General features: G+C 48.0%; 1 protein-coding gene and 2 long non-coding RNA genes across 14 annotated transcripts in view; all 3 read left to right on the top strand.

The window, feature by feature from the left end:
• Positions 1-24,897, top strand: part of ubr4 (ubiquitin protein ligase E3 component n-recognin 4) — a 142,896-nt gene extending 117,999 nt beyond the window's left edge. For 10 of the 12 annotated variants that reach the window (XM_045696474.1, XM_045696483.1, XM_045696480.1 and 7 more), the window contains 18 exons: positions 2,030-2,151; positions 2,456-2,653; positions 2,814-2,894; positions 3,008-3,223; positions 3,751-3,858; positions 4,274-4,390; positions 4,689-4,879; positions 5,546-5,719; positions 6,269-6,368; positions 6,520-6,738; positions 7,086-7,199; positions 11,265-11,407; positions 16,480-16,605; positions 17,092-17,286; positions 22,781-23,005; positions 23,267-23,357; positions 23,531-23,693; positions 23,894-24,897. In XM_045696474.1, coding sequence (XP_045552430.1) covers positions 2,030-2,151; positions 2,456-2,653; positions 2,814-2,894; positions 3,008-3,223; positions 3,751-3,858; positions 4,274-4,390; positions 4,689-4,879; positions 5,546-5,719; positions 6,269-6,368; positions 6,520-6,738; positions 7,086-7,199; positions 11,265-11,407; positions 16,480-16,605; positions 17,092-17,286; positions 22,781-23,005; positions 23,267-23,357; positions 23,531-23,693; positions 23,894-23,958 — 2,648 coding nt within the window. In that variant the 3' untranslated portion in view covers positions 23,959-24,897. Of the gene's footprint in view, positions 1-1,983; positions 1,997-2,029; positions 2,152-2,455; positions 2,654-2,813; positions 2,895-3,007; positions 3,224-3,750; positions 3,859-4,273; positions 4,391-4,688; positions 4,880-5,545; positions 5,720-6,268; positions 6,369-6,519; positions 6,739-7,085; positions 7,264-7,326; positions 7,400-11,264; positions 11,408-16,479; positions 16,606-17,091; positions 17,287-22,780; positions 23,006-23,266; positions 23,358-23,530; positions 23,694-23,893 lie in introns of those variants that run through there. The other 2 variants (XM_045696473.1, XR_006759367.1) reach the window with 2 other exon arrangements.
• Positions 12,066-12,479, top strand: LOC123727375 (uncharacterized). Its single transcript, XR_006759370.1, has 2 exons — positions 12,066-12,339; positions 12,441-12,479. It is a non-coding gene; the product is annotated as an uncharacterized lncRNA (long non-coding RNA).
• Positions 13,494-15,385, top strand: LOC123727374 (uncharacterized). Its single transcript, XR_006759369.1, has 2 exons — positions 13,494-14,730; positions 14,998-15,385. It is a non-coding gene; the product is annotated as an uncharacterized lncRNA (long non-coding RNA).
• Positions 24,898-27,004: the final 2,107 nt, after the last annotated feature.

The raw sequence follows: 27,004 nt of genomic DNA, 5'->3' as shown, positions 1-27,004 counted from the left end.
CATGATGCTGGAGGACATGACCACAGGTATACAGCTAGTTAACCTCTTGGGGCTAGGTGGGACGCTAGCGTGCCACCCGTGGTGCACTCCATCAACAGCAGGTGCATTTCAAGAGCGGCAAATTTGAATCCAAATAAATGTCAAAATTCAAATTTTTCTAAAATACAACTATTTTACACCATTTGAAAGATAAACATCTCCTTAATCTAACCACGTTTTACAATTTCAAAAAGGTTTTACGGCGAAAGCATAAATTTAGAGTATGTTAGGACAGTACATTTACAAGAGTTGTGTGTAATGTTTTGTCAAGTCAGACAGGGTCACCAAAACCATAAAACCAGCTAAAATGATGCACTAACCTTTTACAATCTCCATCAGATGACACTCCTAGGACATTATGTTAGACAATGCATGCATTTTTAGTTCTATCAAGTTCATATTTATATCCAAAAACAGCGTTTTACTATGGCATTGATGTTGAGGAAATCGTTTCCCTCCAATAACCGGCAGTCAAGTCAACACCACAAATTAAATAATTAAAATTAGAAAACATTGGTAAAATATTATATTGTCATTTAAAGAATTATAGATTTACATCTCTTGAACGCAATCAACTTGCCAGATTTAAAAATAACCTTACTGGGAAATCACACTTTGCAATAATCTGAGCACTGCGCCCAGAAAAATACGCGTTGCGATACAGACTAGACGTCATGTTGGGGAGATCTAAAATCGAAAATACTATGTAAATAATCCATTACCTTTGATTCTCTTCATCAGATGTCACTTCCAGGTATCACAGGTCCATAACGAATGTAGTTTTGTTCAAAAAAGCTCATCATTTATGTCCAAAAATCTCCGTCTCGTTAGCACATGATGTAAGCCAGCCGGACTTCTCGTCATGAACGAGGGGAAAAAATATATTTCCGTTCGTTCAAACATGTCAAACGTTGTATAGCATAAATCATTAGGGCCTTTTTAACCAGAACATGAATAATATTCAAGGTGGACGAATGCATACTCTTTTATAACGTATTGGAACGAGGGTACCCAACATGAACTCGCGCGCCAGGTGTCTAATGGGACATCATCCTTCCATGGCTCTTGTTCGGTCAGATCTCCCTCCAGAAGACTCAAAACACTTTGTAAAGGCTGGTGACATCTAGTGGAAGCAATAGGAAGTGCCAAAATATTCCTAAGCCCCTGTGTTTTTCAATGGGATAGGTTTAAAGTCAATACAACACATCAGGTATCCACTTCCTGTCAGAAAATGTCTCAGGGTTTTGCCTGCCAAATGAGTTCTGTTATACTCACAGACACCATTCAAACAGTTTTAGAAACTTTAGAGTGTTTTCTATCCATATATAATAAGTATATGCATATTCTAGTTACTGGGTAGGATTAGTAACCAGATTAAATCGGGTACATTTTTTTTATCCAGACGTGCAAATGCTGCCCCCTAGCCCCAACAGGTTAATGTATAGACCCAGGAGGACATGATGCTGGAGGACATGACCACAGGTATACAGCTAGTTAATGTATAGACCCAGGAGGACATGATGCTGGAGGACATGACCACAGGTATACAGCTAGTTAATATATAGACCCAGGAGGACATGATGCTGGAGGACATGATGCTGGAGGACATGATGCTGGAGGACATGATGCTGGAGAACAGGAAAGCTAGAAGATAGACCCAGGAGGACATGATGCTGGAGACCAAGTTATATATAGACCCAGGAGGACATGATGCTGGAGGACATGATGCTGGAGGACATGATGCTGGAGGACATGATGCTGGAGGACATGACCACAGGTATACAGCTAGTTAATGTATAGACCCAGGAGGACATGATGCTGGAGGACATGACCACAGGTATACAGCTAGTTAATATATAGACCCAGGAGGATATGCTGCAGGAGGACATGACCACAGGTATAAAGCTAGATAATATATAGACCCAGGAGGACATGATGCTGGAGGACATGACCACAGGTATAAAGCTAGTGCTTTCTTTCCATTCTCCAGGGACCGAGTCTGAGACCAAGGCCTTCATGGCCGTGTGTATTGAGACAGCCAAGAGATACAACCTGGATGACTACAGAACACCGGTGTTCATCTTTGAGAGACTCTGCAGCATCATCTACCCAGTAAGTGGCTTCTACTCTGTTCCTGCTATAGCTCAAGTCTGTGGTTCAATTCCTCTTCCCTTGATTCCTTGCGTCCTCTTTCCTCGCCTTCTTCTCAAAACGCATTGGAGAGGTACGAGAGGAGGGACCTTGGACCTTCTCTAATACGGTTGAGAAGAAGGCGAGGAGATAGGAAGCAAGGAATCACAGAAAGATGAATTGATAGCCTTTTGTGTTTCTAGGAATGCATTGCATGGCATAACTGAATCTCTTCCTCCTCCTCTACCTTCTCCACTCCTCCTCCTGCTCTTCCTCCCCCCTCCAGGAGGAAAACGAGGTGACAGAGTTCTTTGTTACCCTGGAGAAGGATCCTCAGCAGGAGGACTTCCTGCAGGGCCGTATGCCTGGTAATCCGTACAGCAGCAACGAGCCAGGTATCGGACCCCTGATGAGGGACATCAAGAACAAGATCTGTCAGGACTGTGACTTGGTGGCCCTGCTCGAGGACGACAGTGGCATGGAGGTAGGAAACCATAGATTTCTCCTGTAGCTACAACACTGTCTATTCTTGCACATAGTCACGTTTTGCTGTGCTGTTTGGGGATTGCTGTCCTGGAGTGAAACACAGGAAGATGGGAGATGGTTCTCCACCTAGTTTCTAATCGTCTCCTGTCTATTTGTAGCTTCTGGTGAACAATAAGATCATAAGTTTGGACCTGCCTGTGGCCGAGGTTTACAAGAAGGTGTGGTGCCCTACCAACGAGGTGACAAACTCTTCACAATTTTATTTTCCAACTGTATTTTTCAAACAATGATTTGAGGTTGTTTTAGGATTGTTTGTGAAGAGTGTTAACCTGGTTTTGTTTTTGTCTGTCAGGGAGAACCCATGAGGATCATCTATCGTATGAGGGGTCTCCTTGGAGACGCTACTGAAGAGTTCATTGAGTCTCTGGACTCTACCACAGATGAAGAGGAGGATGAGGAGGAGGTGTATAAGATGGCAGGAGTGATGGCTCAGTGTGGGGGGCTGGAGTGTATGCTCAGCAGACTGTCTGGCATCAGGGATTTCAAACAGGGAAGACACCTGCTCACCGTGAGTAGGACATGGAACACAATACTACATTATATATTGCTTCTAGTTCGTTATTGTTTCAGGAAACACAACATTTACACTGTGGTTACTACCATTAGTATGTAACATTTACATTGGGGTCAATGACTGTAGTTACTACCATTATTATGTAACATTTACATTGTAGTCAATGACTGTAGTTACTACCATTATTATGCAACATTTACATTGTAGTCAATGACTGTAGTTACTACCATTATTATGTAACATTTACATTGGGGTCAATGACTGTAGTTACTACCATTATTATTTAATAATGGTTGTAACAAGTCATTGACATTTACAATTGCTGTGGGATTATTTGAAATGCTATTTCAAGAGTTTTTACTAGATTTCAGATGTTTTTTTTTTGGAAACATTTGACAAATTTGCATAACAATTAGCCTCAGTCATGTCAGCACAACGATAGTGGTTTTTTTTTTAAGACATATTTCAGAGTTTCCCCATTTACAGTATATAATAACACTCTTCCTCTGTCCCCGTCCCAGGTGCTGCTGAAGCTGTTCAGTTACTGTGTAAAGGTGAAGATCAACAGACAACAGCTGGTCAAACCAGAGATGAACACCCTCAACGTCATGCTGGGCACACTGAACCTGGTGAGGACTAAATTACCCTTCTTTATTTAACCAGGCAAGTCAGGTTAAGAACTCATTCTTATTTACAATGACGGCCCCCCCCCGGGCCAAACCCTAAACCCGGACAACGCTGGGCCAATTGTGCGCCGCCCTATGGCACTCCCAATCACGGCCGGTTGTGATACAGCCTGGAATCGAACCAGGATCTGTAGTGACGCTGTGCCACTCGGTCTAAGGCCCTGTCTGTCTGTCCAAGCAGGCGAAGACTCATTTATACCACACAATACAGTTGTTAAATCTATGTACATTCATACTGAGGAAGTAGTATAACATTGTGACATGATGTGACGCAGATACAAGATGCACAATTCAAAATATAATTTTGAATTTTGACCAGAGTGTGGCCATATATATATTTGTTTTTCTTCCTCTGTAGGCGTTGGTTGCTGAGCAGGAGAGTAAGGACAGTGGAGGAGCGTCCATAGCAGAGCAGGTCCTCAGCATCATGGAGATCATTCTGGATGAGGCCAACGCTGAGATCTCAGAGGACAAGGTGAGACTGAGGCTGGCAGCGCTTGGACGAACATCCTGTCCTGGTACCTTGGAAAGTGTTGCAAAGTGGATATCCTGGTCAAACAGTACATAAATTTATTCTATGTTCCATCCAAGTTGTTTTTAGACCAAACTAAATACATCTTGTCTAGTTACTTACCCTGTCAAATGTTTTCAGACGGAAGAATCGGAGTTGGTGGCTCCAAACTACTGAAAGTACAATTTTCTTAGCTCTTTCTCTCCTTAACGTGTTGTTCCATGAAGCTAAAGTGTATTGCCTCTCTCTCCCCCCCCTCCAGGGTAACCTGTTGTTAACAGGGGACAAGGACCAGCTGGTGATGCTGCTGGACCAGATCAACACGCCATTTGTCCGTTCCAACCCCAGTGTTCTGCAGGGTCTCCTGCGGATCATACCGTACCTGTCCTTTGGAGAACTGGAGAAGATGAGGATCCTAGTGGAGAGATTTAAACCCTGCTGCAGCTTCGACAAGTATAAATCCAAACTGGGTTTAGTACTAGCAGTAGCAGTAGCTGTAGTAGCAGTAGCAGTAGCTGTAGTAGCAGTAGCAGTAGCAGTAGTAGCAGTAGTAGCAGCAGTAGCAGCGTAGTAGCAGTAGCAGCAGTAGCAGTGGCAGTAGCAGTAGCAGTAGCAGTAGCAGCGGTAGCGGTAGCAGTGGTGGTAGTAGCGTAGCGGTAGCAGTAGCGGTGGCAGCAGCAGCAGTAGCAGTGGTGGCGTAGCAGCAGCAGTAGCAGCAGCAGTGGTAGCGGTAGCAGTGGTAGCGGTGGTAGCGGTAGTAGCGGTAGTAGCAGCGGTAGCGGTAGCAGTAGCGGTAGCAGTAGCAGTGGTAGCAGTGGCAGTAGCAGTAGCAGTGCGTAGTAGCAGTAGCAGCAGTAGCAGTGGCAGTAGCAGTAGCAGTAGCAGTAGTAGCAGCAGCGGTAGCAGTAGCAGTAGCAGTGGTAGCAGTAGCAGCAGTAGCAGTAGCAGTAGTAGCAGTAGCAGCAGTAGTAGCAGTAGAAGTAGCAGTAGAAGTAGCAGTAGTAGTAGCAGTAGTAGTAGCAGTAGTAGTAGTAGCAGTAGCAGTAAAGTGTGAATTTGTCTTTACAAGTGTATGGTTTTATTCACATGATTCACCTTTTGTCCCGCTGTGTGTTCCAGGTACGACGAGGAGCATAGTGCTGATGATAAGGTCTTCATAGACTGCTTCTGTAAGATCGCTGCTGGCATCAAGAACAACAGCAACGGACACCAACTCAAAGACCTGATACTGCAGAAAGGCATCACACAGAGTGCCCTGGACTACATGAAGAAACACATCCCCAACGCCAAAAAGTAAGCTGGATGGGCCTCGTAAACTTTATAAACACTGATCACAAAAACCCATCAATTACATATATTACATTTACATTTTAGTCATTTAGCAGACGCTCTTATCCAGAGTGACTTACAGTAGTGAATGCATACATTTCATTTCATGCATTTTTTTTTTGTACTGGCCCCCCGTGGGAATCGAACCCACAACCCTGGCATTGCACACACCATGCTAGCGTTGCAAACACCATGCTCTACCAACTGAGTCACAGGGAAGAACATATTCTAGCCCTTTCTAAGGCAAGAGTTGTCCCAAAGTAGCCTGGTCTCAGATTGCTTGGTGTTTTACTGCCAACTCCTTTGGGAATGATCACAGTAATTATCTCAAAACAGATCTGAGACCAGGCTAATGGTTTTCTAAACACTGATAACATTTCTGAAAACAAAGAGAGAGATACATTTTTTTTGGGGGGGGGGGTTTAATTAAACTCTTCAAATCTATATCCAAAACAACTCCCAACTTCACAGAATGTGAAACGCCACTGACCTCTCTCCTCTCCTTCCCTCCAGTCTGGATGCTGACGTGTGGAAGAAGTTCCTCTCTCGTCCAGCTCTACCCTTCATCCTCAGACTGCTCCGAGGCCTGGCCACCCAGCACCCACCTACACAGGTACACACCTGGGTCATGTTCACTAGGGCACACTGTAGCAAAACGTTTTGAAACAAACATCTGTTATTAAGGGGGGAATGTATATAATCTAGTGTTAGATTTCCTGCCCGTGCTAAACTTTTCTGAACAACGTCATCTGTCTCTCAACCAGATGCTAATCGGGACAGACTCCATCACTAACCTTCACAAGCTGGAGCAGGTATCTAGTGACGAGGGTATTGGGACACTGGCAGAGAACCTTCTGGAGGCGCTGAGGGAGCACGCTGAGGTCAACCTGAAGATAGACGCCGCTCGCAGGGAGACACGGGCCGAGAAGAAACGCATGGCAATGGCCATGAGACAGAAAGCTCTGGGGACACTGGGCATGACGGTAGGTTACTGACTGGGAACATGGGGGTTAACCGGACCATAGGTGGAGGGGTTGGAAGAACAAGTTCTGGTGTGGGTTTCTGGTCACGACTGTAGGTGATGAGGAGGGAGGTGACGTAAGCAGTCCAAACCATTCAATAGCTAAAAAGACCTACATGCTGCTTTCTCTGAGCCCAGCCAGACCCATTAGAGATCCTGAGATTTGTGGGAAAAATCTTCCTTGGAGAGTCTTGGAAAGATTCCAATGGGATTCTATGGAAATCTTCCTTTCTTCCCAACAAGGCCCTGATTTATAATTAAGAAACAGGAAGCTAATCCAGGTTGGTAATTGGCTGTTATGTGTTTCAGACCAATGAGAAGGGCCAGGTGGTGACCAAGACGTCGTTGTTGAAGCAGATGGAGGAGCTGATAGAGGAGCCAGGACTGACCTGCTGTATCTGTAGAGAGGGATACAAGTTCCAGGTAACATAACAACACTCTACCAGGACTGACCTGCTGTATCTGTAGAGAGGGATACAAGTTCCAGGTAACACACAACACTCTACCAGGACTGACCTGCTGTATCTGTAGAGAGGGATACAAGTTCCAGGTAACATAACAACACTCTACCAGGACTGACCTGCTGTATCTGTAGAGAGGGATACAAGTTCCAGGTAACATAACAACAACACTCTACCAGGACTGACCTGCTGTATCTGTAGAGAGGGATACAAGTTCCAGGTAACATAACAACACTCTACCAGGACTGACCTGCTGTATCTGTAGAGAGGGATACAAGTTCCAGGTAACATAACAACAACACTCTACCAGGACTGACCTGCTGTATCTGTAGAGAGGGATACAAGTTCCAGGTAACATAACAACACTCTACCAGGACTGACCTGCTGTATCTGTAGAGAGGGATACAAGTTCCAGGTAACATAACAACACTCTACCAGGACTGACCTGCTGCATCTGTAGAGAGGGATACAAGTTCCAGGTAACATAACAACACTCTACCAGGACTGACCTGCTGTATCTGTAGAGAGGGATACAAGTTCCAGGTAACATAACAACACTCTACCAGGACTGACCTGCTGCATCTGTAGAGAGGGATACAAGTTCCAGGTAACATAACAACACTCTACCAGGACTGACCTGCTGTATCTGTAGAGAGGGATACAAGTTCCAGGTAACATAACAACAACACTCTACCAGGACTGACCTGCTGCATCTGTAGAGAGGGATACAAGTTCCAGGTAACATAACAACAACACTCTACCAGGACTGACCTGCTGTATCTGTAGAGAGGGATACAAGTTCCAGGTAACATAACAACACTCTACCAGGACTGACCTGCTGCATCTGTAGAGAGGGATACAAGTTCCAGGTAACACACAACACTCTACCAGGACTGACCTGCTGTATCTGTAGAGAGGGATACAAGTTCCAGGTAACATAACAACAACACTCTACCAGGACTGACCTGCTGCATCTGTAGAGAGGGATACAAGTTCCAGGTAACATAACAACAACACTCTACCAGGACTGACCTGCTGTATCTGTAGAGAGGGATACAAGTTCCAGGTAACATAACAACAACACTCTACCAGGACTGACCTGCTGTATCTGTAGAGAGGGATACAAGTTCCAGGTAACATAACACTCTACCAGGACTGACCTGCTGCATCTGTAGAGAGGGATACAAGTTCCAGGTAACATAACAACAACACTCTACCAGGACTGACCTGCTGTATCTGTAGAGAGGGATACAAGTTCCAGGTAACATAACAACAACACTCTACCAGGACTGACCTGCTGCATCTGTAGAGAGGGATACAAGTTCCAGGTAACATAACAACACTCTACCAGGACTGACCTGCTGTATCTGTAGAGAGGGATACAAGTTCCAGGTAACATAACAACACTCTACCAGGACTGACCTGCTGTATCTGTAGAGAGGGATACAAGTTCCAGGTAACATAACAACACTCTACCAGGACTGACCTGCTGTATCTGTAGAGAGGGATACAAGTTCCAGGTAACATAACAACACTCTACCAGGACTGACCTGCTGTATCTGTAGAGAGGGATACAAGTTCCAGGTAACATAACAACACTCTACCAGGACTGACCTGCTGTATCTGTAGAGAGGGATACAAGTTCCAGGTAACATAACAACACTCTACCAGGACTGACCTGCTGTATCTGTAGAGAGGGATACAAGTTCCAGGTAACATAACAACACTCTACCAGGACTGACCTGCTGTATCTGTAGAGAGGGATACAAGTTCCAGGTAACATAACAACACTCTACCAGGACTGACCTGCTGTATCTGTAGAGAGGGATACAAGTTCCAGGTAACATAACAACACTCTACCAGGACTGACCTGCTGCATCTGTAGAGAGGGATACAAGATTTTTAATCCTTGAGACAATTGAGACATTGATTGTGTATGTGTGCCATTCAGAGCATGAATGGCCAAGACTAAATATTTAAGTGTCTTTGAACAGGGTATGGTAGTAGGTGCCAGGCACACCGGTTTGTGTCAAGAACTGCAACGCTGCTGAGTTTTTCCACACTCAAAGGTTTATTGTGTGTAACAATAATGGTCCACCACCCAAAGGACATCCAGCCAACTTGACACAATTGTGTGAAGCGTTGGAGTCAACATGGGTCAGCATCCCTGTGGAAACGCTTTCAACAAACACCTTGTAGACTCCATGGACCCCGGCAAATTGAGACTGGGTGCGGCTCAATATTAGGAAGGTGTTCAGTGTACATGTACAAAACCTGAAACCTTGACAAGATGCCAAGATTTTCGAACTACCAGTAGTTTCTTCGAGGGAAATTATATATATATATATATATAAAGCGATCTGTGCATTTGAACTACCGCATAAATGCACCTATATCACTTTTTGCATGTCAAAAACCGAATGACCACATGCTGCCGCCGTTTTGAACAGATTCAATGTATTATTTAGAAAAAGCAGCCAGCTCACGTCGTGAACGAACAAACAAGTGCACCGGGGTGAAACGCAACAAGCACGGATGCAATAAGCGGTAACACATGATCTAACTGGGGATGGTACGCTAACATGTCGCAAAGCATGATGCGCAAGCCAGGTAACTTTCTTTTCTAAAATGACTTCATATTTCAGGGTTAGTCAGATATGAGTTTAGATTAGACTTTGAAATTTGCATGGGAGATAACTAGCACGCAAGCAAGCTACAAGCTAGTTATATAGCTAGCGAATTTGAGTTTACTAGTTAACTATTTCTCAGTGTTTCTCAAACTTACTGTAAATTAGTTTGATCAAGCTTTGTGGTTTTATGCTGTTTTTAGTCCACACATGTCGCCCTGTCACATACACTAGAACCTCATAAACTACATGAGGGGGGAAACAATACAATTATCCATGTTTTTTTTTTGTCCTACCAGATCCGCAATGAAATGTTCTAGCTAGTGTATCTCTCTGTCCTTAGACACTTGTTGAATGTAGTTGTCCAGATGATCAGTTCCTAGGCTCCCATCACTGTTACGATCATTTATTTACAATTAGCTTTAGCGCCATCGCTTTAGCGCCATCGGTACCTGAGTCTCAGGTGTGGAAGGGGAAGTAAGCTGTCTGACGAGAGGGACTCATTTGGATGGAGACTACAGCAGAACCAGAAGTTCTGATTTGACGGACATTTGAGCACCCCCAAGACAGTCCATTAACTTTGTTCTGTTATAATTTATGCTATGAAATCCTGCGATTTTCATTGGAGCAGTTCCCCCCTCAGAGTAAATAGCTGGCAAAACAATCAAATCAATGTTTTCACGTCCTATAGAGGAGGCAGAGCCGCTGCTGCTGGCCGTCACTGAGGGGCAGAGTAGTAACTGAACAGCTTGTTTTGAACAATATATTTTGGAGCATTTTTTTAAAATATTTGTACCATTCTCAAGAGGGGCGCAGCGCCTAACGCCCTCATGGGCAGGCAGTCGTTACCTACCTGTACACCTGCGGCTCCCTCCCCACATTCACCTGTATTAGTAACTGGGTGGTTCGAGCCCTGGATGCTGATTGGCTGAAAGCCGTGGTATATCAAACCGTATACCATGGGTATGACAAAAATATATATATTTTATTACATATACCACACCCCCTCTGGCCTTAATGTTTAAATGTATTGGTGAAATGTATGGACAAATCCACTCTTGGCTGTGACTAAAACTGTTTTATTTTCATATGAAATGTTAGTTTATTCCAAATGTATGCCATTTTACATTTACGCCATTTAGCAGACACCCTTATCCAGAGCGACTTACAGTAGTGAATGCATACATTTCATTTCATGCATTTTGTTTTTGTACTGGCCCCCCGTGGGAATCGAACCCACAACCCTGGCGTTGCACACACCATGCTGGCGTTGCAAACACCATGCTCTACCAACTGAGCCACAGGGAACAGGGAAGCCCTGTTCATGTGTTAGTTATTATTTCAATGCATCTTTTATCAATTGTTAAGTGCTATACTTCCTTATCTTTGTCCCCTACTAGCCGACCAAGGTGCTGGGGATCTACACCTTTACCAAGCGCGTGGCCCTGGAGGACTTTGAGAACAAGCCTCGCAAGCAGCAGGGTTACAGCACTGTGTCGCACTTTAACATAGTCCACTACGACTGTCACCTCGCAGCCGTCAGGTTAGTACGCGCACACACACACACACACACACACACACACACACACACACACACACGCATCAGGGATACAGCACTGTGTCGCACTTTAACATAGTCCACTACGACTGTCACCTCGCAGCCGTCAGGTTAGTACGCGCACACACACACACACACACACACACACACACACACACACACACACACACACACACGCGCATCAGGGTTACAGCACTGTGTCGCACTTTAACATAGTCCACTACGACTGTCACCTCGCAGCCGTCAGGTTAGTACGCGCACACACACACACACACACACACACACACACACACACACGCATCAGGGTTACAGCACTGTGTCGCACTTTAACATAGTCCACTACGACTGTCACCTCGCAGCCGTCAGGTTAGTACGCGCACACACACACACACACACACACACACACACACGCGCATCAGGGTTACAGCACTGTGTCGCACTTTAACATAGTCCACTACGACTGTCACCTCGCAGCCGTCAGGTTAGTACGCGCACGCACACACACACACACACACACACACACACACACACACACACACGCGCATCAGGGTTACAGCACTGTGTCGCACTTTAACATAGTCCACCACGACTGTCACCTCGCAGCCGTCAGGTTAGTACGCCGCACACACACACACACACACACACACACACACACACACACACACACACACACACACACACACACACACACACACACACACACACACACGCGCATCAGGGTTACAGCACTGTGTCGCACTTTAACATAGTCCACTACGACTGTCACCTCGCAGCCGTCAGGTTAGTACGCGCACGCACACACACACACACACACACACACACACACACACACACACACACACACACGCGCATCAGGGTTACAGCACTGTGTCGCACTTTAACATAGTCCACTACGACTGTCACCTCGCAGCCGTCAGGTTAGTACGCACACACACACACACACACACGCGCATCAGGGATACAGCACTGTGTCGCACTTTAACATAGTCCACTACGACTGTCACCTCGCAGCCGTCAGGTTAGTACGCGCACACACACACACACACACACACACACACACGCGCATCAGGGATACAGCACTGTGTCGCACTTTAACATAGTCCACTACGACTGTCACCTCGCAGCCGTCAGGTTAGTACGCACGCACGCACACACACACACACACACACACACACACACACACACACACACACACACACACGCGCATCAGGGTTACAGCACTGTGTCGCACTTTAACATAGTCCACTACGACTGTCACCTCGCAGCCGTCAGGTTAGTACGCGCACACACACACACACACACACACACACACACACACACACACACACACACACGCGCATCAGGGATACAGCACTGTGTCGCACTTTAACATAGTCCACTACGACTGTCACCTCGCAGCCGTCAGGTTAGTACGCGCACACACACACACACACACACACACACACACACACACACACACACACACACACACACACACACACACACACACACACACACACACACACACACACACACACGCATCAGGGTTACAGCACTGTGTCGCACTTTAACATAGTCCACTACGACTGTCACCTCGCAGCCGTCAGGTTAGTACGCGCACGCACACACACACACACGCGCATCAGGGTTACAGCACTGTGTCGCACTTTAACATAGTCCACTACGACTGTCACCTCGCAGCCGTCAGGTTAGTACGCGCACGCACACACACACACACACACACACACACGCGCATCAGGGTTACAGCACTGTGTCGCACTTTAACATAGTCCACTACGACTGTCACCTCGCAGCCGTCAGGTTAGTACGCGCACACACACACACACACACGCGCATCAGGGTTACAGCACTGTGTCGCACTTTAACATAATCCACTACGACTGTCACCTCGCAGCCGTCAGGTTAGTACGCGCACACACACACACACACACACACACACACACACACACACACACACACACACACACACACGCGCATCAGGGTTACAGCACTGTGTCGCACTTTAACATAGTCCACTACGACTGTCACCTCGCAGCCGTCAGGTTAGTACGCGCACGCACACACACACACACACACACACACACACACACACACACACGCGCATCAGGGTTACAGCACTGTGTCGCACTTTAACATAGTCCACTACGACTGTCACCTCGCAGCCGTCAGGTTAGTACGCGCACACACACACACACACACACACACACACACACACACACACACGCGCATCAGGGTTACAGCACTGTGTCGCACTTTAACATAGTCCACTACGACTGTCACCTCGCAGCCGTCAGGTTAGTACGCGCGCACACACACACACACACGCGCATCAGGGTTACAGCACTGTGTCGCACTTTAACATAGTCCACTACGACTGTCACCTCGCAGCCGTCAGGTTAGTACGCGCACACACACACACACACACACACACACACACACACACACACACACACACACGCGCATCAGGGATACAGCACTGTGTCGCACTTTAACATAGTCCACTACGACTGTCACCTCGCAGCCGTCAGGTTAGTACGCGCACACACACACACACACACACACACACGCGCATCAGGGTTACAGCACTGTGTCGCACTTTAACATAGTCCACTACGACTGTCACCTCGCAGCCGTCAGGTTAGTACGCGCACACACACACACACACACACACACACACACACACACACACACACACACACACACACACACACACACGCGCATCAGGGTTACAGCACTGTGTCGCACTTTAACATAGTCCACTACGACTGTCACCTCGCAGCCGTCAGGTTAGTACGCGCACACACACACACACACACACACACACACACACACACACACACACACACGCGCATCAGGGATACAGCACTGTGTCGCACTTTAACATAGTCCACTACGACTGTCACCTCGCAGCCGTCAGGTTAGTACGCGCACACACACACACACACACACACACACACACACACACACACACACACACACACACACACACACACACGCGCATCAGGGTTACAGCACTGTGTCGCACTTTAACATAGTCCACTACGACTGTCACCTCGCAGCCGTCAGGTTAGTACGCGCACACACACACACACACACACACACACACACACACACACACACACACACACACACACACACGCGCATCAGGGTTACAGCACTGTGTCGCACTTTAACATAGTCCACTACGACTGTCACCTCGCAGCCGTCAGGTTAGTACGCGCACACACACACACACACGCGCATCAGGGTTACAGCACTGTGTCGCACTTTAACATAGTCCACTACGACTGTCACCTCGCAGCCGTCAGGTTAGTACGCACACACACACACACACACGCGCGCATCAGGGTTACAGCACTGTGTCGCACTTTAACATAGTCCACTACGACTGTCACCTCGCAGCCGTCAGGTTAGTACGCCGCACACACACACACACACACACACACACACACACACACACACACACACACACACACACACACACACACACACACACACACACACGCGCATCAGGGTTACAGCACTGTGTCGCACTTTAACATAGTCCACTACGACTGTCACCTCGCAGCCGTCAGGTTAGTACGCGCACACACACACACACACACACACACACACACACACACACACACACACACACACACACGCGCATCAGGGTTACAGCACTGTGTCGCACTTTAACATAGTCCACTACGACTGTCACCTCGCAGCCGTCAGGTTAGTACGCGCACGCACACACACACACACACACGCGCGCGCATCAGGGATACAGCACTGTGTCGCACTTTAACATAGTCCACTACGACTGTCACCTCGCAGCCGTCAGGTTAGTACGCGCACACACACACACACACACGCGCATCAGGGTTACAGCACTGTGTCGCACTTTAACATAGTCCACTACGACTGTCACCTCGCAGCCGTCAGGTTAGTACGCGCACACACACACACACACACACACACACACACACACACACACACACACACACACACGCGCATCAGGGTTACAGCACTGTGTCGCACTTTAACATAGTCCACTACGACTGTCACCTCGCAGCCGTCAGGTTAGTACGCGCACGCACACACACACACACACACACACACACACACACACACACACACACACACACACACACACACACACACACACACACGCGCATCAGGGTTACAGCACTGTGTCGCACTTTAACATAGTCCACTACGACTGTCACCTCGCAGCCGTCAGGTTAGTACGCGCACACACACACACACACACGCGCATCAGGGATACAGCACTGTGTCGCACTTTAACATAGTCCACTACGACTGTCACCTCGCAGCCGTCAGGTTAGTACGCGCACACACACACACACACACACACACACACACACACGCGCATCAGGGTTACAGCACTGTGTCGCACTTTAACATAGTCCACTACGACTGTCACCTCGCAGCCGTCAGGTTAGTACGCGCACACACACACACACACACACGCGCATCAGGGATACAGCACTGTGTCGCACTTTAACATAGTCCACTACGACTGTCACCTCGCAGCCGTCAGGTTAGTACGCGCACACACACACACACACACACGCGCATCAGGGATACAGCACTGTGTCGCACTTTAACATAGTCCACTACGACTGTCACCTCGCAGCCGTCAGGTTAGTACGCGCACACACACACACACACACGCGCATCAGGGTTACAGCACTGTGTCGCACTTTAACATAGTCCACTACGACTGTCACCTCGCAGCCGTCAGGTTAGTACGCGCACACACACACACACACACACACACACACACACACACACACACGCATCAGGGTTACAGCACTGTGTCGCACTTTAACATAGTCCACTACGACTGTCACCTCGCAGCCGTCAGGTTAGTACGCGCACACACACACACACACACGCGCATCAGCGATACAGCACTGTGTCGCACTTTAACATAGTCCACTACGACTGCTGTCAGTTTGAAACAAACTATTTTATTAATCTGACTATCCACAATAATTGTATTATTGTGTGTGCATGTAACCGTGCTTTCTCTCTCTCCGTCCTGTATTCAGACTTGCTCGCGGGCGGGAGGAGTGGGAGAGTGCTGCGTTGCAAAACGCCAACACCAAGTGCAATGGACTGCTTCCTGTCTGGGGGCCTCACGTCCCAGAATCAGCCTTCGCCACCTGCCTGGCCAGGTGTGACCAACTCACTTGAAATTGTTGCAGGAGATACATAACGGAGTTAAAAAGTGCCAGAAGAACGTGTGTTGCCTTTCTGAAAACATGAACAAAGCTTTTGGCTTGACAGTAGAGTTGAGCTAGTCTGGTTAACTCCAGCCTCTCTACTTCCTTGACTTAAGAGTCTATAACGGCTGCTTTGATGTGTTGGCTCAAAGCGACGATAATGAAGGGGGGGCTGTGGCCACGGACTTCAAGACGGCACCCTACGCTGGTTGGATATCCCCGTTTTCGAATTCAACCTATCATGACTTGTTTTCCATAGGACCAGCCCTGCGCATGCAAATGAGAACCAATCAAAAAGTTGCTCAAAATGTTTTGCTAACCTGTCTTACTACAAGCCTGCGATACCAGACCTGTCATAGCTCGCTGTTTATTTCTCTATGAGAATCTTTCACGTTCGTCCCATTAAAGTCCTGCTTTCTCTCTCTTTTTCCCCCCCAGGCACAACACATATCTGCAGGAGTGTACGGGGCAGAGAGAGCCCACCTACCAGCTGAACATCCACGACACCAAGCTCTTGTTCCTGCGTTTCGCCACGGAGCAGTCCTTCAGCGTGGATACAGGAGGGGGAGGACGAGAGAGCAACATCCACCTCATCCCTTACATCATCCACACCGTGCTCTACGTCCTCAACACGTATGATTACATCATCCACACCGTGCTCTACGTCCTCAACACGTATGATTACATCCACACCGTGTTCTACGTCCTCAACACGTATGATTACATCATCCACACCGTGCTCTACGTCCTCAACACGTATGATTACATCATCCACACCGTGTTCTACGTCCTCAACACGTATGATTACATCATCCACACCGTGTTCTACGTCCTCAACACGTATGATTACATCATCCACACCGTGTTCTACGTCCTCAACACGTATGATTACATCATCCACACCGTGTTTCTACGTCCTCAACACGTATGATTACATCATCCACACCGTGTCTCTACGTCCTCAACACGTATGATTACATCATCCACACCGTGCTCTACGTCCTCAACACGTATGATTACATCATCCACACCGTGCTCTACGTCCTCAACACGTATGATTACATCATCCACACCGTGTTTCACGTCCTCAACACGTATGATTACATCATCCACACCGTGTTTCTACGTCCTCAACACGTATGATTACATCATCCACACCGTGTTCTACGTCCTCAACACGTATGATTACATCATCCACACCGTGTTTCTACGTCCTCAACACGTATGATTACATCATCCACACCGTGTTCTACGTCCTCAACACGTATGATCACATCATCCACACCGTGTTCTACGTCCTCAACACGTATGATCACATCATCCACACCGTGCTCTACGTCCTCAACACGTATGATTACATCATCCACACCGTGTTCTACGTCCTCAACACGTATGATTACATCATCCACACCGTGTTCTACGTCCTCAACACGTATGATTACATCATCCACACCGTGCTCTACGTCCTCAACACGTATGATTACATCATCCACACCGTGTTCTACGTCCTCAACACGTATGATTACATCATCCACACCGTGCTCTACGTCCTCAACACGTATGATTACATCATCCACACCGTGTTCAACGTCCTCAACACGTATGATTACATCATCCACACCGTGTTCTACGTCCTCAACACGTATGATTACATCATCCACACCGTGCTCTACGTCCTCAACACGTATGATTACATCATCCACACCGTGTTCTACGTCCTCAACACGTATGATTACATCATCCACACCGTGCTCTACGTCCTCAACACGTATGATTACATCATCCACACCGTGTTCACGTCCTCAACACGTATGATTACATCATCCACACCGTGTTCTACGTCCTCAACACGTATGATTACATCATCCACACCGTGTTCTACGTCCTCAACACGTATGATTACATCATCCACACCGTGCTCTACGTCCTCAACACGTATGATTACATCATCCACACCGTGTTCTACGTCCTCAACACGTATGATTACATCATCCACACCGTGTTTCTACGTCCTCAACACGTGTGATTACATCATCCACACCGTGCTCTACGTCCTCAACACGTATGATTACATCATCCACACCGTGTTCTACGTCCTCAACACGTATGATTACATCATCCACACCGTGTTCTACGTCCTCAACACGTATGATTACATCATCCACACCGTGTTCTACGTCCTCAACACGTATGATTACATCATCCACACCGTGTTCTACGTCCTCAACACGTATGATTACATCATCCACACCGTGTTCTACGTCCTCAACACGTATGATTACATCATCCACACCGTGTTCTACGTCCTCAACACGTATGATTACATCATCCACACCGTGCTCTACGTCCTCAACACGTATGATTACATCATCCACACCGTGCTCTACGTCCTCAACACGTATGATTACATCATCCACACCGTGCTCTACGTCCTCAACACGTATGATTACATCATCCACACCGTGTTCTACGTCCTCAACACGTATGATTACATCATCCACACCGTGCTCTACGTCCTCAACACGTTTATCTACTCAAACATAGGAGATCAAAGATTTTCTCTCCCTCTGGTTGTCTGTCACTCCCTCTCTCTCTCTCTCTCTCCCTCTGGCTGTCTGTCACTCCCTCTCTCTCTCTCTCTCCCTCTGGCTGTCTGTCCCTCTGGCTGTCTGTCACTCACTCTCTCTCTCTCTCCCTCTGGCTGTCTGTCACTCCCTCTCCCTCTGGCTGTCTGTCCCTCTGGCTGTCTGTCACTCCCTCTCTCTCTCTCTCCCTCTGGCTGTCTGTCACTCTCTCTCTCTCTCTCTCCCTCTGGCTGTCTGTCACTCCCTCTCTCTCTCTCTCCCTCTGGCTGTCTGTCACTCTCTCTCTCTCTCTCTCCCTCTGGCTGTCTGTCACTCTCTCTCTCTCTCTCTCTCCCTCTGGCTGTCTGTCACTCCCTCTCTCTCTCTCTCTCTCCCTCTGGCTGTCTGTCTCACTCTCTCTCTCTCCCTCTGGCTGTCTGTCACTCCCTCTCTCTCTCTCTCCCTCTGGCTGTCTGTCACTCCCTCTCTCTCTCTCTCCCTCTGGCTGTCTGTCACTCCCTCTCTCTCTCTCTCCCTCTGGCTGTCTGTCACTCCCTCTCTCTCTCTCTCTCTCCCTCTGGTCGTCTGTCTCTCTCTCTCTCTCCCTCTCTCCCTCTGGCTGTCTGTCACTCCCTCTCTCTCTCTCTCTCCCTCTGGCTGTCTGTCACTCTCTCTCTCTCTCTCTCTCCCTCTGGCTGTCTGTCACTCCCTCTCTCTCTCTCTCCCTCTGGCTGTCTGTCACTCTCTCTCTCTCCCTCTCTCCCTCTGGCTGTCTGTCACTCTCTCTCTCTCCCTCTCTCCCTCTGGCTGTCTGTCACTCCCTCTCTCTCTCTCTCCCTCTGGCTGTCTGTCACTCCCTCTCTCTCTCTCTCCCTCTGGCTGTCTGTCACTCCCTCTCTCTCTCTCTCCCTCTGGCTGTCTGTCACTCCCTCTCTCTCTCTCTCCCTCTGGCTGTCTGTCACTCCCTCTCTCTCTCTCTCCCTCTGGCTGTCTGTCACTCCCTCTCTCTCTCTCTCCCTCTGGCTGTCTGTCACTCCCTCTCTCTCTCTCTCTCCCTCTGGTCGTCTGTCTCTCTCTCTCTCTCCCTCTCTCCCTCTGGCTGTCTGTCACTCCCTCTCTCTCCCTCTCTCCCTCTGGCTGTCTGTCACTCCCTCTCTCTCCCTCTCTCCCTCTGGCTGTCTGTCACTCCCTCTCTCTCCCTCTCTCCCTCTGGCTGTCTGTCACTCCCTCTCTCTCCCTCTCTCCCTCTGGCCGTCTGTCACTCCCTCTCTCTCTCTCTCTCTCCCTCTGGCTGTCTGTCACTCTCTCTCGCTCTCTCTCCCTCTGGTCGTCTGTCACTCTCTCCCTCTGGCCGTCTGTCACTCCCTCTCTCTCTCTCTCCCTCTGGCTGTCTGTCACTCCCTCTCTCTCTCTCTCCCTCTGGCTGTCTGTCACTCTCTCTCGCTCTCTCTCCCTCTGGTCGTCTGTCACTCTCTCCCTCTGGCTGTCTGTCACTCCCTCTCTCTCTCTCCCTCTGGCCGTCTGTCACTCCCTCTCTCTCTCTCTCTCCCTCTGGCCGTCTGTCACTCTCTCTCTCTCTCTCTCTCCCTCTGGCTGTCTGTCACTCTCTCTCTCCTCTCTCCCTCTGGCCGTCTGTCACTCCCTTCTCTCTCTCTCTCCCTCTGGCTGTCTGTCACTCTCTCTCTCTCCCTCTGGCTGTCTGTCACTCTCTCTCTCCCTCTGGCTGTCTGTCACTCTCTCTCTCTCTCCCTCTGGCTGTCTGTCACTCTCTCTCTCTCCCTCTGGCTGTCTGTCACTCCCTCTCTCTCCCTCTGGTCGTCTGTCACTCTCTCCCTCTGGCCGTCTGTCACTCCCCCCCCTCTCTCCCTCTGGCTGTCTGTCACTCCCTCTCTCTCTCTCTCCCTCTGGCCGTCTGTCACTCCCTCTCTCTCTCTCTCCCTCTGGCTGTCTGTCACTCCCTCTCTCTCTCTCTCTCCCTCTGGCTGTCTGTCACTCTCTCTCGCTCTCTCTCCCTCTGGTCGTCTGTCACTCTCTCCCTCTGGCTGTCTGTCACTCCCTCTCTCTCTCTCTCCCTCTGGCCGTCTGTCACTCCCTCTCTCTCTCTCTCTCCCTCTGGCTGTCTGTCACTCTCTCTCTCCCTCTCTCCCTCTGGCCGTCTGTCACTCCCTCTCTCTCTCTCTCCCTCTGGCTGTCTGTCACCTCTCTCTCTCTCCCTCTGGCTGTCTGTCACTCTCTCTCTCTCCCTCTGGCTGTCTGTCACTCCCTCTCTCTCTCCCTCTGGCTGTCTGTCACTCTCTCTCGCTCTCTCTCCCTCTGGTCGTCTGTCACTCTCTCCCTCTGGCTGTCTGTCACTCCCCCTCTCTCTCCCTCTGGCCGTCTGTCACTCCCCCTCTTCTCCCTCTGGCTGTCTGTCACTCCCTCTCTCTCTCTCTCCCTCTGGCCGTCTGTCACTCCCTCTCTCTCTCTCTCCCTCTGGCTGTCTGTCACTCCCTCTCTCTCTCTCTCCCTCTGGCTGTCTGTCACTCTCTCTCGCTCTCTCTCCCTCTGGTCGTCTGTCACTCTCTCCCTCTGGCTGTCTGTCACTCCCTCTCTCTCTCTCTCCCTCTGGCCGTCTGTCACTCCCTCTCTCTCTCTCTCTCCCTCTGGCTGTCTGTCACTCTCTCTCTCCCTCTCTCCCTCTGGCCGTCTGTCACTCCCTCTCTCTCTCTCTCCCTCTGGCTGTCTGTCACTCTCTCTCTCTCCCTCTGGCTGTCTGTCACTCTCTCTCTCTCCCTCTGGCTGTCTGTCACTCCCTCTCTCTTCCCTCTGGCTGTCTGTCACTCTCTCTCGCTCTCTCTCTCGTCCTCTCTCCCTCTGGCTGTCTGTCACTCCCCCCCTCTCTCCCTCTGGCTGTCTGTCACTCCCTCTCTCTCTCTCTCCCTCTGGCCGTCTGTCACTCCCTCTCTCTCTCTCTCTCCCTCTGGCTGTCTGTCACTCTCTCTCTCCCTCTCTCCCTCTGGCCGTCTGTCACTCCCTCTCTCTCTCTCTCCCTCTGGCTGTCTGTCACTCTCTCTCTCTCTCCCTCTGGCTGTCTGTCACTCTCTCTCTCTCCCTCTGGCTGTCTGTCACTCCCTCTCTCTCCCTCTGGCTGTCTGTCACTCTCTCTCGCTCTCTCTCCCTCTGGTCGTCTGTCACTCTCTCCCTCTGGCTGTCTGTCACTCCCCCCTCTCTCCCTCTGGCTGTCTGTCACTCCCTCTCTCTCTCTCTCCCTCTGGCCGTCTGTCACTCTCTCTCGCTCTCTCTCCCTCTGGCTGTCTGTCACTCTCTCTCGCTCTCTCCCTCTGGTCGTCTGTCTCTCTCTCCCTCTGGCTGTCTGTCACTCCCCCCCTCTCTCCCTCTGGCCGTCTGTCACTCCCCCCCTCTCTCCCGTCTGTCACTCCCCCCTCTCTCCCTCTGGCCGTCTGTCACTCCCCCCTCTCTCCCTCTGGCCGTCTATCACTCCCCCCCTCTCTCCCTCTGGCTGTCTGTCACTCCCTCAACCCCGCTCTATATCTATGGCTGTCTGTGTTTTTGGTCGTCTGCAGTACTCGGGCTACTAGTCGTGAGGAGAAGAACCTGCAGTGTTTCCTGGAGCAGCCGTGTGAGAAGTGGGTGGAGAGCAGCTATGATGTGGACGGTCCCCACTACTACACAGTGTTGGCCATGCACATCCAGTCTCCTGAACGCTGGAGGAACACACGACTCACCTTCCTACGGAGGCTCCTCGTCTCTGTTCACGCACGCAAGGTCTCCGCCGTCTTCACCAACAAGTAAGTTACTGTTCCAGAACTTTCCATTTTAAATTCAGTTTATCACATCTTTTATCCGCTTGAAGTTCACTGAGTGCATTCGTTTTAGAATGGGTTTGTGATCCATTGCGAGAATTAAACCCACAACCTATTTTTTTTTATCAGTTAAATCTAGTCAGTTGTGAGTTTTTATACTGTGTTGATCAAATATAGTTCTCTTCAGGGTTTAGCTGCAGTATATCTGTGTCTGTGAATGATTTCTAATCTTCCTCATTTCTCCAGACTCCCAGATAAACAGTCCAAGGAATATGCAGTGTACCGCTCTCCTCTCCTCTTCTGGGGCCTTGTTGAACTCATCTATGACATGTTCAGGGTAGGAGAGACTTATCCTGCCAACAAAACTCTTTTTTTACTTAGTCATCATTCAACGTGTGAGTAAAAATAAATGTTTTAACACAACCAATTGTGTCAAGTGTTTTGCACGTATGACATGGATGTGATTTTAGTTCACTCAGACCTCCCTCCCTCTCCCTCCTCCGGCTATAGAAAGTACCCACCAGCAACACGGAGGGAGGCTGGTCCTTCTCGCTGGCAGAGTACGTGCGGCACAATGACATGCCCATCTACGAGGCCTCGGAGCGCGTGCTCAAGGCCTACCAGGAAGAACTCATGCCCGCTGAATCCTTCTCTGAGTTCCTGGATGTCGTAGGTCAGTGTTACCAGACATGTGCAGTACACTGAGATAGTGGCATACTATAGAATCAAATGCTGTCTTTTTTTGGTTCATGTTTTCTGCTCTTGCAGGGTTTGTTCATTAAATGTGAACAGTTATACCCTCAACAAGAAACTGATTGTTCATGATTGTGTGTTAGATTCAGACTGACTCTGTTTAAATGTTTTGATTTCCAGGACTTCTCTCTGACATTCCGGACCCAGACCTCTTCCTCCAAGACCTGTTGAACTCTGTTCCCTGATGGTGTTCAGTACCACCCTGCCCCCGAGAAGAGCCCCACGATGGGACGAGGGCCCACACATTGGTCCTGCTAACAACACCTCCATGGGACAACTCTCAGCCGGAAAACCCTCGCTCTCCAACTTCTCCCTAGCTTTCTGTCACTCCCTCACAACACACACACACACACACACACACACACACACACACACATACCGTAACAGAGACACACACACCAGTTTCCTCGTCTCCACCAGGGTTTTGTCCCTCTGCATCATCTTCCAACTGTAACTCTTTTAAAGCAGATCTTATATGTGCTGAGTCAGTTGGTGCATTTATGACCATGTTGCTGTAACATTTAATACACACGGTAAACAAACCCCATGCTTCTCTCAAATATTACCCACATAAATGTCTGGGTTGCAATCTTCAAGTAACTTAAAAAAAAAAAAACGTTAAAAAAAACCCATTGTTTTGAGATTCGATCGCAGCGTATTAAGAGTGACCTGTGTTTTTGTTTTAAGAAGTTTAAGATGAGCTCTTTTTTTTTGTTTGTCATGACAATTTATTGGTCTTTTTCAAAAGGGAGGCAGGAAGGAGGCTTCACAGTAGGATGTTGAATTAAAATAACTAACCCTGTTGTCAGATCCTATTCTCCTGACTACCCTGGGTGCCAGATCGCTCTCTGTGCTGACAGTAGATACGGACCAGGCTAAGTGGAAGGGAAATATACTCATTTAGGGTTGGTTTCTCTTCTCTGTGACAGAATCAGATGAAATGAGAAAAGAACAACACAATAAAATCTTATCTGTTGAGCCTTCCCTCTCTCCCTGGTAACTCAAGTTCTAATAATCCTGATTGGTTATTCATGCTCCAATGAAACGTTACAATTTTACGGCATTGTCCCAAATGAATAGTACTAACAATAAAATGGGCCCTGCATCCTTTCCTTTGGATTCGACACACTTTCTCTCTCTCTCTATGGTGTTATGTATTTGTTGTTTCTGGTAAAGCAAGGTGCCGCTGATCAAAACCTTGGATGATTTAATTACATCTCTTTAATATACAGACGCCCGCGTCCATCGCAACACGTGAAACGGCGTCCTCAGAGCTGATGGTGTGGAGTTTAAACATTTTAAAAATACCCCAATTTAGTGTTATTCTCTCGGTCTATTCTATTACCGCTGCTACAATGTCAACTGTTGCTGAATGTCTGCTTTTTTGGGGGGGGGGGTTTAGCAATGATTTAATAAAGTCGTGATAGTAATTCCACATCCATCGCTCTGTGTCACGGCTGGTTTATTATAATATGTTTATTGGGTTTACTGCCTTGTTCAGGGACAGAACGATTTCAATTTATACAAGGTGGAGTCGAGCACGTTTTGATGATGATGATGATATAATATTTAGCACGGATTTTTGTTGTCATTAAACACACTTTCTTAATCCTATATGGACTTTTGTAGGACTTTTCAAATTAGGTCTCTATTCAATCAGTATCGTGGAAGTACAACTTTACGCGTGATTGAAATTTAAAGAGCCACTTGGATTAACTATTTTTCATGCTTAGTTATAGTGATCAAACGTCACTTCTGGTCTTCATTTTGACAATTTGTTGCGGACGTTATTTTATTATAGTAGTAAATCTAGCTCTTGTCCTTAGCGGTGATGTAGAGGCCTTAAGTCATCTTAGGGGAAAGGTCGGTATGACATAATGCTGCGTTCAAGACAACTTGGAACTCGGAAAATAATCATTTCGAACGGTCGTCCAAGTCGGGCCTCTTTCTAGAGCTCAGACTTTCCGTAATGAAGATCACCGACGTCATGATTTGACCTCGTTTTTTTTTCTTCCTGAGTTCCCATGAAAGCACCACAACACTCCCTTCTAGATGTGCTGGGTGGTACCACCAAAGACAGGACAGTACAATGTGTAGATAGGCTAACACTGCTTCCCCAATAGAAATCCCCGATCACATGGCGACGTTGGCTAGTTTAAAAATGCACTATGCATTTCCTGGTTGCTAAAATTCGAATAGTTCGCCTAATTTCAGCTTCTGACAAGACATGCGAGTATACTGTGTAGAGAATCAGAACCACAAATATTGTATTTTCAGCTGGTGTACAAAAGTAAAAGACGCAGAAATTAAACTTAAGAACGGGGGAAGCATAGAAGTGGTGCACATATCTACCGCTTCTTAGACGTGATTTCAATCGGAATTACAGATCTATAACAATCATTTCTATGTGAATTTTGTTTGGTCACCCAAAAAGTGACATACTGTGTTGGGGACAGGTAGCGTTCTCCTGGCATCCGCCAAAAACCCAGATTTGTCTGTCGCACTGCCAGATGGTGAAGCGTGATTCATCACTCCAGAGAACGCGTTTCCACTGCTCCAGAGTCCAATGGCGACGAGCTTGGCATTGCGCATGTTGATTATAGACTAGCCGCTTGTGTGCGGCTACTCAGCCATGGAAACGCATTTCATGACGCTCCCGGCGGCGTCCTATGACGGTGCCAAGTTGAAAGTCACTGAGCTCTTCAGTAAGGCCATTCTTCAGCCAATGTTTGTCTATGGAGATTGTATGGCCGTGTGCTCGATTTAATACACCTGTCAGCAACGGGTGTGGCTGAAATAGCCGAATCAACGAATTTGAAGGGGTGTCCACATACTTTTTTGTATATATAGTGTACTTCTGACCAAAATGCAGCTAGTACACTGGAACGACACATGCTGAGTAGGGTGATGTACACTAAAGTTTCTGGACAAATCTTTAAAATGGTACGAACTTCTAATAAGTGTAAATATAATAACAGATTTTGTCTCGGTAGGGCAGGCCTGTCTATGTAGCAATATTTTATACCTACCATATCAACGCTACCAGCGGTATCTATACTATTACCACACAGTCAATTCTAGGGCCAGTATGTCAAGTGGGACTAAACAAGAGGCTGCCTTATTTCAGCAAGTTTTATTGGTAGTATGTACAGGATACACAGTCCCATTTAAATAAATGCTTTCTTGTAGGTTGCTTCTCGACACTGCAACAACAATTAGAAATAATGAAAG

This window comes from Salmo salar, chromosome ssa15 (genome assembly GCF_905237065.1).
Source record: "Salmo salar chromosome ssa15, Ssal_v3.1, whole genome shotgun sequence".
NCBI classification, from domain to species: Eukaryota; Metazoa; Chordata; class Actinopteri; order Salmoniformes; family Salmonidae; genus Salmo; species Salmo salar.
The sequence above is the reverse complement of the archived record's forward strand: the minus strand, read 5'-3'. Positions and strand labels throughout refer to the sequence as shown.